Genomic DNA, 18203 nt, shown 5'->3' with positions numbered 1-18203 from the left:
AGGCCAAAATACTTAACGTTCAACGTAATTATACGCGACTATTAATTGCAGAAACCGTTGAAATTAAATTACACGAGAATTCTGTTAATGTTCGGCGGCCATATTTGATCTCCGATGCGTGGACCTTTACGCGCATGCGCGAAGACACATAATCACTATTTAAGTTGCAGGTTTAGCCTGATTCGATAATTTTCATTCCTGTGATCACGACAGTCGGTCGAAAAGCATTGTCAGCTTCAGGAAGGAAAATCGTTTTGAATATTTTCGTTAGATTCTTTTAATTGCGTTAATTTGAATTTTAATTGTTTTGAATTGATTTTGAATTGTGTTAAATTGATTATTTAATTATTTATATTTCACTTTAATTATTTATATTTTACTTTAATGTACCGGTAAGTTGTCGATTTTTTCGTTTTAATTTCTGGAGGGTATCATACGGAAGTGTTCCACGTACTATATTGAGGTAAACTCCTCTTATCAATTTACTAATATTTATATTTTATAATTGTTTAATATTTTCGATTATCTTTTCTCTCTGTTATAATTAAAAAAAGTAGGCCAATATTACAATAAACGTGTGCACGTGGGTTACTTACAAAGCCTTCGTGGGTCAGTATCTGACCCATGTGTCATACGTTCGCCACCACGGATCTAGACCATCAAGTCTGTGAAATCTGCTCAGATTCACAAAATATATGGGAAAGCTTACAGATTGCTTGGAATAATGTTAGTCAAGATACTATTATAGCATTAATAGCCAGAATGCCACATCTGTGTAAGGCAGTGATAAAATCTCAAGAAGGATATTTTGATGAAAAATATGTATTAATCATTTCAATATTTGCTATAAATTTTTCAATGCTTAATAAAAAAATATTATAATACTTTGTAGTGGAGTTTTTTTTTTATATACAGGGTGATTTACTAGTGAGTGCAACAAACTTGCAGGAGGTGTAGGGGGCACAAAGACGAATCGGAATCACATAGCATTGCAGGTCCGAAATGCCTTCGTCATGCGGTAGAGGACGTTGAACGGGAGGTCACGTGAACAGCGATCCCGCCAGAAGTCAGCATTTGCAAACCGTTTCTGTTGAAGAAACTAAATAGCAAAAGTCCTCTGGAGTGGATAATCCGCAGGCTCCAATGATTGGACACGTTGCAGATGGTATGAACTCATTTGGTTTGTTGACAGTATCCTCCATACAGTGGATTGGGAAATACCCAATCATTGGCCTATCGCTCGAGTACTCGTACTCGGATTGCCTTCTGCAAGACGTGGGACATTCTCCTCATTGTCTGGCGTCCTCGTTCGCTCTCGATTCATGGTACCTCTCGTGAAACAACCAGTCTTATGTAACCTTCTGTGCACACATGCGAAAATCGTATGATGAGGAGCATGCCTGTGCGGTAAACTTTCCTGGTACAAGCGCAGAGCGGCGTGCCTGTTACAATCCACAGCTCCATACGCGAGGTGCATGTCGGCCAGTTCAGTGTTTGAATACTCGTCCATCCTACTGCCTCGGGAACCGGTTCGCAAATGCTGACTTCCAGCGGGATCGCTGTTCACGCAACCTCCCGTTCAACGTCCTCTACCGCATGACGAAGGCATTTCGGACCCTGCAATGCTATGTGATTCCGATTCGTCTTTGTGCCCCCTACACCTCCTGCAAGTTTGTCTCACTGGTAGTGAATCACCCTGTATATATTTTAAACCTTACATTGTCATAGCTAATTTCAAAAAAATTAATGAAAACTGTTTTCATGTGCTGTGATTCCAAACTTTTAGGCAGGAGTGTACATCATTAAATTATTATAGAAAATATAATAGTGAAATTAATTCTTACTAAGTTGAGAAATTCTAAATGAAAACTTAAGTTAGTAATCTGTCAGCTGGCCAGAACGAATTGTTGTGCACATGGCAAAAAACTAACTTAACAGAAATTGGTGCAAATTTGCAATTAATCATTAAATGAAAACAATTAGCCAGGTGGAACTGTACAGAGGAAATAATGGCAGATTGTGAGATCAATCTGCCATTACGGAAAAAGGAATAAGATTACTATTTAGGGTTCATGGGAGCTCCAGGAATAAGGTCAGTAAGTCAAATTAGTAGTGGACCCATAGTACCATACAGAAAGTTTGATACATTCCAGGCTCATATATAAAAGGTAGATGTATGACAACTGAAATTAGTCATCCATCAACTGGTCCTCACTGAACCATTCAAATCAGGAAAACCAAACTGCATTTCATTTAACAAATGGAATTTTGAAAACAAATGGAAAATGAATGGAAGGAATTTTTTATTTATATCCTGGAAGTTTAGGAGAAAATGTTTGTCTCCCCCCCCCCCTGCTTGTGGGATTGAACTGTGGATTTCTCTTCATCCTATCTTCTAAATTATTCCTGTAGCTTTCTTTGGGCTATTGAAAGAAAGCTGTTCTCTGAACAGCCTGAAAATATATATGTGGTTTAACACTGGCAGGTCCTCTTGATCTGTTCTGAAGATGTATTTCTAGAATTGTTTGGTGAATAACACCAAAGCCAAGTATGTGCTTTCCATCCTCAACTGATCATGCCAAGTTGTGACATATCAGGATCTTTACCAATGTGCCGCTGACCCCCACTTAGTTTCTTCCATCATTACTAGTGATGAATTGTGGGTTTGTAGCTCTGACATGAAAACAAAAGCCTGGTTCCTCTTCATTGGAAGAGTCCATCTTCTCCAGGGCCCAAAAGTTAAGATAATCTCAATAAAATGTATGTCATGCTTATTGTATTTTTTGATTTTCAGGTCAGCCAAATGTGGACTTTAGGGAATTGGCACTTGCACCCAGTCAAAGCCCCTGTACACTCAGCACTTTTCATTCAATAATTTCTTATGAAGCAATCCATCACTGTGGTTCCTCCTCCCCATCTGCCAATACTTATGAGATTTAGCTCCCTCTGATTTTTTCTTTCTTAAGCTTAAACCCCCTTTAAAGGTCACAAGTTTGCAATGACTGAGGAAATTATTTTGAACACTATACATGAACTATTAGCAGTTCCTATCAGTAGTGCTTTCAAAAGTTTTAGAAGCATTGAAATCAGTGTATACATCAAGGAAATTATTTTGAAGAAGATCAATCTGAATAGCCAGTAAACTTCCTTTGTGATAACACCTTATACATCCATACAAGTTGTAGTAAAGATAAATAACATTTTCAATGGCACTGATCTCTAATTTTGTGAGGGTAGTGCACAAGATTTTCTTGGTGTGATGTTTTGTAATGCAATCTCTCTCTCTCTCTCTCTCTGCCTCCCATACAGCTATTTCAGTATTATGCCTTGCTATTAGTGAGAGGTTGGATGCTGTATCAGTAAAAGACTATTTATTTGCATTATGAATAAATTGTATTGTTTACTACTCTTATGAACATCCGCTTGTAGGGCAATAAGAGAACAAACTCATTGTGCGATAATATTACAAATTAGCGATCAGTGACATTATGAAAATATTTCTTTTCTCCCTGGTCAGTAAGAAAAAAATAGATAAGTCCTGCTGTTCATAATAATTTATTTAGGCACAATACTTTCTTAAATTCTGTTTTATAGAGTTTAAAACAGAATTTTAAACACCATTTGTCATCTTGAAGCTTAAATTATCTAGGTTTTCAGGTATTGCAGCAATGAACCACCACCAAAAAGTCCATCTGTGAGACAGGGCATAATTCCGCATTACACTATTATTAGTGTAATGCGGAATTTTCCAAACTTTTTTTAGTCACGGAACACTTTTCATCTCACAATATATTTACGGAACACTTATGAAACAAGTTTAGTGGGAGTGAAAGAATTGTTTGCTAATATTTTATTACATACAATGCACCGTGTATCAGGAGCATCTTTATTTCTAACACATGTAAAGCCGAAATTCAAATAACTTTCGTTTTGGTCTTTTATTAAAAGGCTGCGATTGTTCATCTTCAATTTGAAGAGACACAAAATTGTTTGTTTTTGTCGACCACAGTTGCAGTACTTAGAAATACTTGCTTCTCCTTTTAATAACCACAAATCCGTGGTCATTTATTTTAATAATAATATTTCAAAATACTGATAATTATCAAAATATATATATATATATACAAGGAAGTGAGTTTAGTTATATCGGTTCACTTTCCTTTCTCCTTCAACCCCGTGTACTTAGGCGTGTGCGTAGCACACACTTCTCGATTAGACCGGTGTTCGAGCCCGTCACCACCAAATACGGAGAATGCGGAAAGGTCAGGGAATGACCACCGCATATCCCAGAGCAATATGGCCTTAGTTGCTAATGCTCCTAAAAACCAAATAAAACAAACAAACCCATGTACTTAGGCTGAATCACGCACAAAACATTGCTACTTTTTTATAGATGTTCATTTTCTCTATGCAAAAGCCCGCCAAAATACAGTGTTCCACGGTCTATTTGATTATTAGTCTATGCCAGTATATTAATAACTGGGTAAAAAAAAAAAGTTAAAAATTATAAAAGTGGTGTACGCTACAGATATGCAAGATTTATTTATTTTATTTTGTTTTTTAATTACAATTGTTCACATCTCACGGAACACTAGTGTTCCGCAGAACAGTTTGGGAAATGCTGGTGTAATGCACTGTAATTTATTATGCATTACAAATAAATAACAACATACTAATCTTATGAGAAGTGGTTATGTTGTTATTTGGTTTTTAGGAGCATTAGCAACTAAGGCCATATTGCTCCGGGGATATGCGGTGGTCATTCCCTGACCTTTCTGCATCCTCCATATTTGGTGGTCATGGGCTCGAACCCTGGTATAATCAAGAAGCGTGTGCTGCTGCTGCTCCTGCCCACCTGGCTACGGAGGCACCATGAGAAGTGGTTATACATAGTGCAATGAGGCTACTTGTCACAATTCCTTAGAAAGTAACACTGGTGCCATTGCATATAGAATAAAAAATAAATGCAAATCTTGCTGTTTATAACAAATTATCAGTGTTCATTATTGGCATATGATGCAAGAAAGTAAGCTTCTACAGCATCAGCCGAAAAAAAAAAAAAAAATCCTATTTCACACATCCATTCACTTTTGAAGTTTGTCCAGTTCTTAGTTGAATTTATTTAAGCTATCATCTTCCACAACAACAGATGGAAGTTTGTTCCATAATCAACTAAAGGCAAATTTCAACACATCTATTCTACAACTGTGTTTCCTCAAATTGAAATTCAGGTTCGTATTCTGAGCAAGAGGAAGAATGCCATCAGCACATTGAGTCTGCACAACTCATTCAGAGTTGTGCAGACTCAATGTGCTGATGGCATTCTTCTATACACCTCAATCAGATCGCCTTGCAGGTGCCTAGTTGCAGACACTGCAATTTGCAGAACTTAAGCCTTTCTTGGTAAGAGGATCCCTTCGTTCCCCTCATCAATCTTGTTGCCCTTCTCTGTACTCGTTCTAGCTACTCTACATCATGCCTAAAATGAGACCTCCAGACCTGTATGCAGTACTCAAGGCATGGCCTGACCACTGCCTTATACAAAGGGATAATCACCTACTTATCCCTACTAGCAAAATTCCTGTATGTCATTGACAAGACCACGAGCTGCTCTGGTAGCCCATCTGCACTGCTCAGAAAACTTCATATCTGACTGCACAATTACCCCAGGTCTTTTTCATTCTCTACCACCCCGAATGTAGTACTAATACACAGTTTGTACGTTTCTCTGGGGTTACCTCTTCCATATGCCATACTTTGTATTTGTCAATGTTAAACTTCAGTTGCCACTTTTCAGCCCATCTGCCCAACTTTTTTTTTAGATCTTGTTGAGTAGCATACTGTCATTAATAATCTTGCTAACATTTGTATCATCTGAAAAATTGTACGTTAAGCCTAATATACCTTCATCAGTATATCACTGATAAATGTACAAAACAATGATGGGCAGCCCAATACTGAACCCTGGAGGACTCCATTAATAACATTAGTCCATGAAGAGCAGCGTCCATTAATTCACCTGTGTTATTTATATAAAATTCAGCGTGTGTGTGTTACTTCATCTCATTTTTCTTTTATCAGATGTGATTGATTTGCATGTAATTATAAAGTATTTGTAATACTAAAATTACAATTTCTTGTCTAGGAACAGCAAACTCTTTCTATTGCTAAAGCTGGAATTATTTGTCAGCTGAATGCTAGAACATCAATTTTAGCTGCAGCAAACCCAGTTGAATCCCAGTGGAATAAGAATAAAACAATAATTGAAAATATTCAGTTGCCACATACGCTGCTCTCTAGGTAAATACACAAAACCGAATCTGTTAGCATTGGTTTATTTCTAATGTTATTAACATTAACGTTGCCTTCTAGCTACATACATTTATTAACTTCTTTTGTTTTGTTTTATTTTATTTTTTCCATGTAAGTAGAAAAAAAATATTTGTCACAGATAGAATGAAAACATCTGAAAACTAGAGTGCCTCTTACTTATTCCATGTTCATTAAGTCTTTTTCAGTTTTTAATGATTTCAGTTTTGTTATTGATAAATAACACTATATGTTGTCACATAGGTGTTTTTGTAACACAGTGAAAAATCCAACACTACACTTTATTTGTCCATAATTATCATTATTTTACTTAAAATAAACTGATTTTAAAAGACTAAGAAACTAAACAGAACATGTGTGAAGTACATATTATATAATTCCACACAAGATCAAAATTTCTTCCTTTCTTGAGTTTTACAAGAACAGAATTTTGAACAAGCCACACTTTCCATATGTTAAATAAATTACAGTATAAAACAGAAATCCTAAATAAGACTTATGTATAGTATTTCAAAAATGGTTATGCAGCTGGTTTTGAAAGAGAATAAAATAGTTCACAATTTTAAAATATTCTATTGTTTACTGTTTATCTTATAAAATTCATATTTATTTTGTCTCTCTCAATAGCTACACAAAAAAGAATGATTTCCTAATTGCTGAATCATTCAAAAAATATTAGAAAAGGATATTTAATAATTCAGAATCATTATGGATGAGACTAAGCAAGGCTTCCCAGTTTGAGTTGTTAGCTTTGGGGAGATGAGTTCACATGTGAGGCTAGCAAATACAAACCCTTTCTAGCCCCTCAGTTTCCAGAGCATGTGAACACCCTCATTCCCAAAACTGAAAAATCCAAACCTCTTTCCTTACTTAATCTCATCTATAGACTAAACTAAACTTATATTTAGTATGGTCTGTGGACTCTTAAGAAATTCCAAAAATTGCATAGCTTCGTCTAGATATCTATAAAAGCAATTACCACATAGCTAAAAGAGCACTAAAGGAACTGGGACCTCGCCCTCAGAACTTACAACTCCAAGCCTATAATAAAATGCATATTTTCTTTATTTACATCAACTTCTATGTGTAAAAAGAATAGGAACAAGGCAGACTCTCAGCCACACAGCTATTGAAACACTTTGCATCTGATCAGTGATCACTTGTGGCACTTGCAAATTGTTGCCCTCAATAAATGGACACTGTATTCCAAATTCAGTCTTAAAATTGCCTTATACAGTGTGATTATAACCTCCCTTATCTCTACAGGATGGGATGTTGTTCAATAAATGATTTTCAATAAATCATAGAACATCACAGGCTTTCCTGGCCATCTGTTTACACTGTTCAGAAAACTTCATAACTCTCAGATTCCTCTACTGTTTTCAATTCAACCCCACCAAGTGTATAATTTATTTTGGGGTTGCTCCAAGTGTGGGTGGGTAGGTAGGTAGGTAGGTACATCCCCAGTAATACAGTGAGTGACAATATCCAGTTATGAAGTTTAACTTCACAATATGTTGCTTATTCGAGGTAATGCAGTAACAGGCAATTTGTTTTGAAGGCATTCACAATGAGATGTAACAAAAACGATGCCATTTTATCTACTTAAATTATTTAATAAGAATGATTTACTAAGATGCTTGGCCCTAACTTGTTTGTCTAGTAACTTTCCTGTAATCTGAGGCTTTTAGCCCTAAAACCTTTTTAGTACTTTACTATCGCACACTGTCTGGCATCGCTTATATTCTGGAATTAAACTTCATAACTGGGTTGTCAGTTATTGTATCACTGGGTACCTACCTGTCCACTGATGAGAGGCCAACAAGCCTCAAAACGGTGCCACATGGGTTAGTGATGCCACATTAGTCTTCTCTACTGGGGAAGCATTGCTTATTCAAGGTAGTGCAATAACAGGCAACTCGTGAGAGCGTTCACAATGTGAGATAGCAAAAGCAATGTCATTTCATCTACTTTGGTGAATTACTATGAACTAAAATGAATGAGACACCAACCTTTTCATCTAGTTTAGTTAAAAATTTTTGTCCCCCATGGTGAATTTATCTCCCACTTATTCCAATCAATGAGGCAGATTGAAGTCATCCATAATCAGACATTCTCACTTGTCTGTAGATTACTCCTCTCAATTATACCTTTGCTTCCAACTAACTTACACCACAAAGATTCTATGCTGACAGACAACTCCTGACTCACCAAAAAAAAAAAAAAAAAAAAAAAATTTGAGAAATTTTCAACAAATTTCTCAAATTTTGTTTGAAATGTGAAAGCTACCGTTTCTGATGATAGACCTGAAGCTGCTGGATTTGTTTATGAAATTTAAGAAAGGGGTTTGGGTACAGAAGTCTGGCATTATCATTTCTAGCTTTAAGTTGCTTATGCAGGTACTACTATTGTGTAATATTAAATTCTTTAACAGTGACATTACAATTAATCTTGGTGTATGTATCCCAGTTTCCTTTTGTGAAAGTAAGCAAATAAACTCTGCAACAGAAAATGGCAGTTTTATCAGTTGCTTTGTCAACATTGATGATGATGAAGATAAAGTTTCTTCAGAAATGCTCAAACCTGTGCAGCAATGTTCAGAAATCTTACATTGCTGCACAAGTAATGCAGAGTCCTAGGGAAAATGTAGGTATCAGGTAAGATAGTCTGGATTTTGGGGTGGTAACGGAAAGCCTTCACTCTGAGAAATTAGTCTGTTATGGACATCTGTTTAAAACACATGCAAATTTCTGCAACCTTTTTGGGATGTTACTTGATTTTGTTGAAACACTTGTTCATCAAAAGAAGTCTTTTTTCCAAGGCAATTCCTGCCTTGGAAAAAAGATATTTTTTAACAAACTAAATAACTTATTAAAGGGGACCAACACTTTTCCACTGAAGCAAAAGTTGACTAGTATGCATTCAAGGAACTTTCACAAAGGACTTTAATTAAAGAAGTTTTTTTTTTTGTAGTTACGTAACCAATGGGGAAAAAAATGTGTAAGTAGCCATATTTATTATGTTGACAAACTCAAATGTAAAATTATCTGTAAGTGTTATATCTATTTACAAATTCTATTTTTTTTTTTTTTTTTTATTTTAGATTTGATCTAATTTTCCTAATTCTTGACCCTCAAGATGAGCTATATGATCGGAGATTAGCCAGACACCTTGTATCACTATACCATAGAACAATAGAAGAAGAGGAAGAAGAGTTTCTGGTTAATAAATTTTCATTTTCTTTAATTTTACTCATCCTTACAAATTGGTGGCACCAGATGTATGCTAGCTAAATTTGTGCTCCTATAAAGTTGATTAATAAAGGATTTAGGGAGTTATGCTCAGAAAGAAGTTATGTTTTAGATAAAATAAATGTTGGTGAGTGATAGGCTAGCTAAGATTTGGGATCTAAGGGTGGTATCATTTTCCGACTGTGAGCATTTTTCAAAATGGCTACCATATACTATTGTTATCCTTGGGTATAGAAAGCATAGGAAATTTCAAGGTCGATAAATTTTTAAGGAACTATGATCAGTCACTGGGACTTCTTAATAGAACAGTGGTGCTACTTGATAGCTTTGCTATAGAGATTTTCACAATACCAATTTGTAGTTAAAAATATTCATTTGTTGCCGAGTTATTAATTTTTGTAAAATTCAAGGTTATGGTAATTATACAGAGTCAGCTATTTGACTTCTTCATTAGTTAAAAGAGCTACAGCAGTGCCACCTGCTTGTTCAATGGTGACTGGAAAATCTGCATAAATTGCATAATATTGTTTATTAGCTTCCATCTCTACAATAGATAACGGTTGAAAGGTTATTTAATTCTGGGAGGAAAGAGGTAGGGAATATCAAGACATACAAGCTGAAGTTTTTAATTTAGTATATACATGAATAGAACTGTGAAATCACAGGGAAGCTACACCATTGAATAAGAGCTACCACACCTATATGGCTGCAACAGGTTTGGCAGATCGGCAGCTTAAATTTGCCTTCAACAGAAAAGGAAGCCTCAAAAGTAATAAGCCAGGACATGACACACCTGATCTTAGTGGTGATATCTGGGACGACCTATATTAAACTAGTCATACTCAATATTATGACATTGTCAGGAAAAACTGATGTGTGTAGACATATTAAAGGACAGAAAAATAAACATACTTGGACTGAGTGAATCAAAATGGAAAGGAAATGGGTGTAGAGAGTTAAGAGGAGGCTATAACCTTCCTTTGGTCTGGAGGTGATGTAGTGAGGAAGGGTATAGCCATCATTATAGATTACAGGATTAAGGAAAGGCTACTGGAAGTGAATAATATCAGCAACAGACTCATGTCAATTAAATTACAAATGAATGACAGTGAAACATCGAAGATAGTACAATGCTATCTCTGCAAACCGGTTACGAAGAAATGGAGAAGCTGGAGTTTGAGGGCAAGCTCGAAGAGAACATCACAGATGGAGATACAGTCATCATAGGTGACCTGAACGCGAGAGTCGGAGTGGAGAGTCAAGGACTAGAAGACACTGAGTTCACCTGGGTGAGGGCCTAGGAATGATGATGGTGAGAGGCTGTTGGATTTCTGTTTACGGAACAGCTTGGTCATAAGAAACAAGAAGAGAAAGAGTCGCAAAGTGACAAGATAAGGTTGGGACAGTCCCTCATTGACTATATACTCATGGATAAGGAGCAGCACAGAAGACTAATGGATGTCAAGGTCATTCTGGGTGTGTCCCTTGGTAGTGATCACATTACTTGTTGTAGTTTTAAGATTCCCTAAATTGAAGAGGATCAAAATAACAAGAGAGAGAAAACTGCGGGTGTGGAAGTTGAAAGAAGAGGGAAAAGGGGCATTGTTCAGAGAAGAGTTCAGGAAGGTTGTACCTAAGACAGTGGTGAATGGTGCGGAATCAGAATGGAAAGCATTCAAAGACTATAGTAGGACTGACAGTGAAAGGACAAACAGTAGAAGGAGATAGAAAGAAACCCCATGGTGGAATGAGAGGATGAGAGAGAGAGGCTGTGAAAAACAAGAATGTGTTCAGGATCTACTTCCACAACAGAAATTGGGGCAAATAAAGAGAGATATGAAACTGTGAAGAGAGAAGCGACGAGGATAGTCAATGAGGAGAAAAAAACTGTGGTTGGAAGAATGGAGTGAAACTCTATGACAAGATATCGATGGTAATAAAAAGATGCTGTATGGTATGGTGAGGAATAGAAGAGATGGTGAACAGAGAAAATATTTGATGGATGAGAATGAGAACCTAATAACCAAGGATGAAGAGATAAGAGAAATATGGAAGAAGTATTTCGAAAATCTTTGAATGTACAGGACAGTCAGCAAAAGAGACAAAGGCAGGTTGATCATAAAAGAGAGGATGAAAGAGAAGATACCTGAGAGAGACCAGACAGACTTGAGACGTGTAATGATGCAGTGCAGGCATGGAAATACAAGACAGGTAAGTCTGCTGGTATGGATGAGATAAATGGAGAGATGCTGTGGGCTACAGGTGAGGCAGGGACAACGTGGACATGCAGACTGTTTCGCAAGATCTGGGATGAGAGACAGGTGCCGAAGGACTGGAAAGAAGGTTTGATCAAGAAGTTGTTCAAGAAGGAGTGTTCAAATTATAGAGGCATCACATGTGAGTAAGCTGTAAGAGAGAGTGTTGGAGCAGAAGATAAGAGGAATTATTGCAAACCAGATGGCTGAGAAACAGTATGGCTTTAGGCCTAGCAGGTCGACAGTGGATCTAATTTCCTGCATCAGGAAACTGATGGAAAAATGTTATGTGAACACAAAGGATTATGGATAGCATTTTTGGACATAAGGCATTTGATGCCATGAATAGAGAGAAAGTGTGGGCGGTTTTGAGAAACTTGGGGATAGGGGAACATCTTATGGAGAGAACAGAGCAAAGAGATCTACACCAACACAGTGAGCAAAGTAAGGACAGTGGTGGGGTCGACAGAGAGCTTCGAAATAACATCAGGTTTGAGGCAAGGAGGAGTCCCGTTACCACTACTATTCATAGCTGTCATGAATGCTGTGCAATGTAGAGTGGCAAAACAATTTGGACAAGACCAGATGAAAGTCATGCTCGTTGCAGCCAACCTCTATATATGGGGAGAGCAGGGAACAAGTGCAGCGGCAAGTTGATATGTGGGCTAGTATGGCCAATGAATTCGGATTGGTTTTCAGTCAGGAGAAGAGTGAAGTAATAGTTCTAAAGAGGAGTGGCGAGTGTAATGTATCTGATGGATACATTACAATGCAAGGGAAAGAGCTTAAAATGGTTAACAAGTATCTAGGAAGCACAATCGCAAAGACTGGAGTGATAGACAAAGAAATAAGTAGCAGGATACAAGCAGGCGGGAATATCTACAGGCATACAAGAGATCTGATCTGGAACAGGAACATACCATTGAAGTAAGAAGACCATATACCAGACCTATTACATACCAATTGTGACGTATGCATCTGAAACTTGGACTATGAAGGAAAAGGATGAAAGCAGAATACAGAATGTCATTAAGAGAGGAGTAAACTGGAATGAAATCAACATTCATTGAAAAACAAGGACAGGGCATTGGGGTGAGGCTTCTTACGTCAACCCGTAGAACAAATATACACATCCATTCCAACAATTAACCACGTTAATTGCTGGAACAAACTTCCATCTCTCATTGTGAAAGTTGATAGCTTAAATAAATTCAAAGAGGAAGGATAAACTTTTAGAGGGAATGGTTGTGAAATTGTTTTTTTTGCTGATCCTGCATAAGCTTGTCTTCTGCCATCATCGGAATGACAGATGATGATAAATTCAGAATGATATGCTTAAAATGTTATATGAGTATGTCATTAACATACCTTCAGAATGGTTTAAGGGACACTGTGGTATGAAGGGTAAATTTCACATCTAGAAAGCCAATATTTTAATTTCCTGCTGAATGTTTAATCATATTTGCAATAACAGAATGGTCCCAAGAGGAGCTAGAAGAAAACCTGGAAGATGGACAGATGAAATTCATGAGTTTGTGGGTAGCAAATAGTAGTAGTAGTAGCAGTGGCATTTGATGCAAGAAAGCAAGTCTATGAGCTTATGCAGCATCAGCCAAAAAAAAAAAAAAAAAAAAAAAATCACACCATTCCCTCCAAATGCCTGTCCAGTTCCTCCTTAAATTTATTCAACCTATCAACTTCCACAACGACAGATGGAAGTTTGTTCCAGCAATTAACCACCCACTGGCTAAAGGCAAATTTCCGCACATCTAATCTACATCTGTCTTTTCTTGATTTGAGTTTATGCCCCCTTAGGTTCGTAATCTGAACAAGTGGAAGGATCCCATCAGAATTCAGCGTGCTCAACCCATTCAAGGCCTTATACACTTCAATCAGATCACCGCGCAGGTGCCTAGTCTCCAGCCACTGCAATTTGCAGAACTTAAGCCTCTCTTGATAAGAGGATCCCTTCATTCCCCTCACCAATCTTGTTGCCCTTCTCTGTACACACTCAAGTAAATCTACATCCTTCCTAAAATGAGGCCTCCAGACCTGTACACAGTACTCAAGGCGTGGCCTGACCGTTGCCTTATACAGAGTGATAATCACCTCCTTTTCCCTGCTAGCAAAATTCCTATATATCATTGACAAAACCGCATGACCTGCCCTGGCAGCATGTCTGCATTGCTCAGAAAACTTCATATCTGACTGCACAATTACTCCCAGGTCTTTTTCATTTTCTACCACCTTAAGTGTAGTACCACACAGTTGGTACGTTTCTCTGGGGTTACTTCTACCCATATGCAGTACTTTGCATTTGTCGAGGTTAAACTTCAGTTGCCACTTCTTAGCCCATCTGCCCAAATTATCTTGATCCCATTGCAGTAGCACACTGCCATTACTGTCATTAACAACCCTGCCAACCTTTGTATCATCTGCAAACTTCGACATTAAGCCTGATATACCTTCATCAATATCATTGATAAATATACAAAACAACAGTTGATCTAACACTGAACCCTGTGGGACTCCACTAATAACATTAGTCCAAGAAGAGCAGCACCCATTGATTACCACCCTCTGTCTTCTCCCACTTAACCATCCTTTTATCCATTGTAGTAACTTACCCTTAATACCATTCTGTTCCAATTTGTACAATAGTTTTCCATGCGCAACAGTGTCAAAAGCTTTCCTGAAATCCAAATATATGATATCAAAATTATTTTTTGCATCCAGTTCCTTTGTAACCACATCATAATATCCTATCAAATTTGTCAGACAAGACTTTCCCTTAACACACCCATGCTGTGTCTGAATTATTGCTGCAGTCTTGTCTAGATAATCCTGCAATGCATCTTTAACCAGTGACTCCATATTTTACCCGTAACAGAAGTTAAACTAACTGGTCTGTAATTACTCGTGTCACCCTTCGATCCCCCTTTGTGAATTGGGGATGCATTTGCACCTCTCCAGTCCGTGGGAACCTCCCCTGAGTCCAAGGATGCTCTCATAATTATGGCTAAGGGTTTGCTTAGTTGCTTTGCCGCCTCCTTTAATATAACTGGATAGATTCCATCCACCCCAGGTGCTTTTCTTATGTTTAACTTCAACAATGTCTCCTCCATTTTGCTTTCAGTTATTACAAAATCATTAAGTATCCTGCTACAATCTGATAACCTTCTGCCATTTTCAAACCTTAATTCCTCATGTGTGAATGTAGATGCAAAATACTCATTCAGTTTGTTTGCTATCTGAGCAGGATCATCAACAGTCGAACCATCGATGTCAAGTGGACCAATCAGATTCATCCCCTTCCTTTTAGAGTTTATATAAGTAAAGAAATCCTTGCTGTTTTTCTTAGCATCTTTTGCCAAGGATTTCTTGTAATCTGCCTTCGCCTGCCTAACCTCCTTTGTCACCTGATTACAGACTAGCTTATATCTGCCATAGGCTTCTGAGTCGCTTGATAATTTATATGCATCCCATGCATTTTTCTTCAATGTTACGAGTCTCATTAGTTCATTAGATAACCATTTAGGCCTAAACCTTGAACAGTATTTCTTAATAGGTATGAAACTTTTAGTAGCTTCCACGATTAATTCCTTGAATGCTTCCCACTTAGAATCTACTGTTGGTAACATCGTCAGTTGATCCCACTGTACAGAATTTAAAAACTTTCTGAGACCACTGTACTCACCTTTACAGAAGCAAAAATTCTTTCCTTTACCCCTGATGGTAATTAAATCTTTAAGTAAATCCCACATCAGTACACTGTGATCACTGCCACCTAGCGGTTCCTTTATTTGCAAATTCTTAATACATGAATGATCACTGCTGATAACTAGATCAAAGTATTACTTTCTCTGGTTGCCTCTCGAACATGCTGCTGCTGCTGCAGAAAACAATCATCCAATAAATCCACAAAAGTCTGACTAGTGTGTGAGTGACCAACCCACAAGTTCCAGTCAATATCTGGGAAGTTAAAATCTCCCATTATAAGACATTCCGATTTACTAGTCCACTCTATTTCTCTGTACAATTGTTCATTGTACTCATTCGAGTCATTAGGCCTATAACACACTCCTACTCTTATTTTTGCTTTCGCAGTGCTTATGTCACACCAAACTGACTCAACAGTGCACTGTTCATATATATCAACTGGATTCACTTCTTTTAATTTTATGTTTTTCTTAATTAACAGCATAATACCTCCTCCCTTTCTATCCTGTCTATCCTTTCTGTACACATTGTACTCCCCAAATTCCAGTTCAGCATTCCTTATATCTGTGTGACACCACGTCTCTGCTATCCCAACAATATCCGCCTTTGATGTCTTGGCCAACACTTCAAATTCATCAAATTTATTTACTATACTTCTAGCATTGGTATACATGCAAGCATACATGCTCCTATTCCTATTCTTAGTTACCCTAACGCATCCCATATACCCACCTATTTCAGCATGACTGCCATCCGTCCCTGAAACCCCCAACACCCCACGCTCCAGGTTGCTACTTATTCTAATAGAAGTTGTGCAAGAATCACCTTCACCTCTGCCTACGGCTACTGTTAAACTATTAGTCCTTGAACCCCCCCCCCCCAACCCACCTAACACTGTCTCGATAGCATCAGCAAATATTCTTGCACCCTTTCTATTTAAGTGTATCCCATCCCTATAGAAGCAGTCTCTCTTGTTAACAAGTACAGTCCAGGCTGAAAAAAATTCTACCCCTTGAGCCTTGCACATTCTTTCCAGGGCCGAATTGATCGATAAGGCTCTCATCATATACTCCCTTCTATCGTGTCTGGGCAGAATTGCAGACACTTTCAAATTCAACCCTAATTCTCGGCTTTTGTTCAACAGTGACCTGTACTTGTTAAGTAATTCTGCCGGTCTCCTACTCCTAATATCATTTGTGCCAACGTGTACAACTATATCACCTTTTGTGCCCTTAAAAGATGATATCCGCTCTACAACGTCATCAACCTTTGCCCCTGGCAGACATACCCTGGTCCTGTTCCACCTATCCTTTTTACAAAGCATGTTTCCCGTTTCCCTGACAATAGAGTCTCCAACAACTACTAGTTCCTGAGGGACCAGTGCATTCTGCCTTGGGGGTTGCTGCTGTGTTGCGTGATGACCAAGTGCAAGCTCTGGCGTTGATATGGGCAGCTGAGAACCCTCAGTTTAGATCTTTCGAGGGCATCCACCCTGTCCTTCAAACTCTCATATAGGCCCATAACAACGCTGAGTGGTCGCCTGATTTCCTTACACTCCTTACATCGCACACACACAAAGACATCCCCCATGGCAATGTCATGTTCCGTTCCAGAGAGTTCGGCAAACATTTCACAAGTTGCACATTTTTTTAGGCTGTGATGCGTTGGAGAATCACCCCCCTCAGTTCTCCCCCGAGTCACAGCACTCCTGCCACTTTGTGCCCGTTGCTTTGCTGCTCTAGTTTGGGGCATGACACTTTAAATTAATAAAATCAATAAATTAAATTAATTAAATGTCAATACTACGCTATCTAATAGAAACAGTGAAGCGTAATACTCTATAAATTATACGTTAGAGCTACCTAACTACCTCAATTAAAAATTTGAATTCCCTACCACTATATACAAAAACAATGGCTGCAAGATTCGAACGAAATAACGGATATTAAGTATTACGTATATCTACAAAAACTGTTTATCTAAATTAAAATAAAAATAACCAGCGTAACTATAACTATAAGACTACGTATTAAGTACAATATAAAATAACAATTATGTAAATAAAAAGGCAAACACTTATCGTTTTTTTCGGAGCCTGCAACTGACAGCTGTAATTTTTAAAGAGAGTCAGCGCCCTCTAATCAAATGATTTGCAATAATAATTTTAGACACTCGTGACAATTTCGTTATGTAGAATATTTTCTTAAATAGAATTAATTTCATGTGTTGATTAAAAATTTCATGGATTGTGTTATAGTTTAAGCATTAAATAAGAATAAATTATCAGTAAGGTTCTGTAGTGCTCGTTAATTGAACCACAACCTTGACTTGCTTTGTGGCTCAAGAAAAATTGGATATTTAAAGTGGACCTATTACCTTTAAGGGGACCAACACTTTCCACTGAAGCAAAAGTTATGACAGGTATGTAATCAAGGAACTTTCATAAAGAACTTTAATTAAAGATTTTTTTTTTTTTTTTTTTGTAGTTATGTAGCTAATCGAAAAAAAAATATGTAAGTAGCCATATTTGTTATGTTAATTACCAGCATGGTTGAAATTTCTTTCACTGGATTTCTTCAACAGACATCTTGTTCTTCAGCAACTCACTGCCGCAGATTGGTAGGACATCTCTTCCAAACCAGTTGAT

General features: G+C 37.5%; 1 protein-coding gene across 1 annotated transcript in view; it reads left to right on the top strand.

Moving 5' to 3' along the window:
- Window positions 1–18203, top strand: part of dpa (disc proliferation abnormal) — a 212884-nt gene that overhangs the window by 155033 nt on the left and 39648 nt on the right. Inside the window, exons 16-17 of the mRNA XM_090378338.1 lie at window positions 6146–6300; window positions 9434–9551. Coding sequence (XP_090234464.1) covers window positions 6146–6300; window positions 9434–9551 — 273 coding nt within the window. The remainder of the gene's footprint in view (window positions 1–6145; window positions 6301–9433; window positions 9552–18203) is intronic.

This window comes from Mastigoproctus giganteus, chromosome 7 (assembly GCF_048544385.1).
Source record: "Mastigoproctus giganteus isolate SK-2022 chromosome 7, ASM4854438v1, whole genome shotgun sequence".
Taxonomy (NCBI): domain Eukaryota; kingdom Metazoa; phylum Arthropoda; class Arachnida; order Uropygi; family Thelyphonidae; genus Mastigoproctus; species Mastigoproctus giganteus.
Note: the sequence above shows the minus strand (reverse complement) of the source record. Positions and strands in the feature narration are given on the sequence as shown.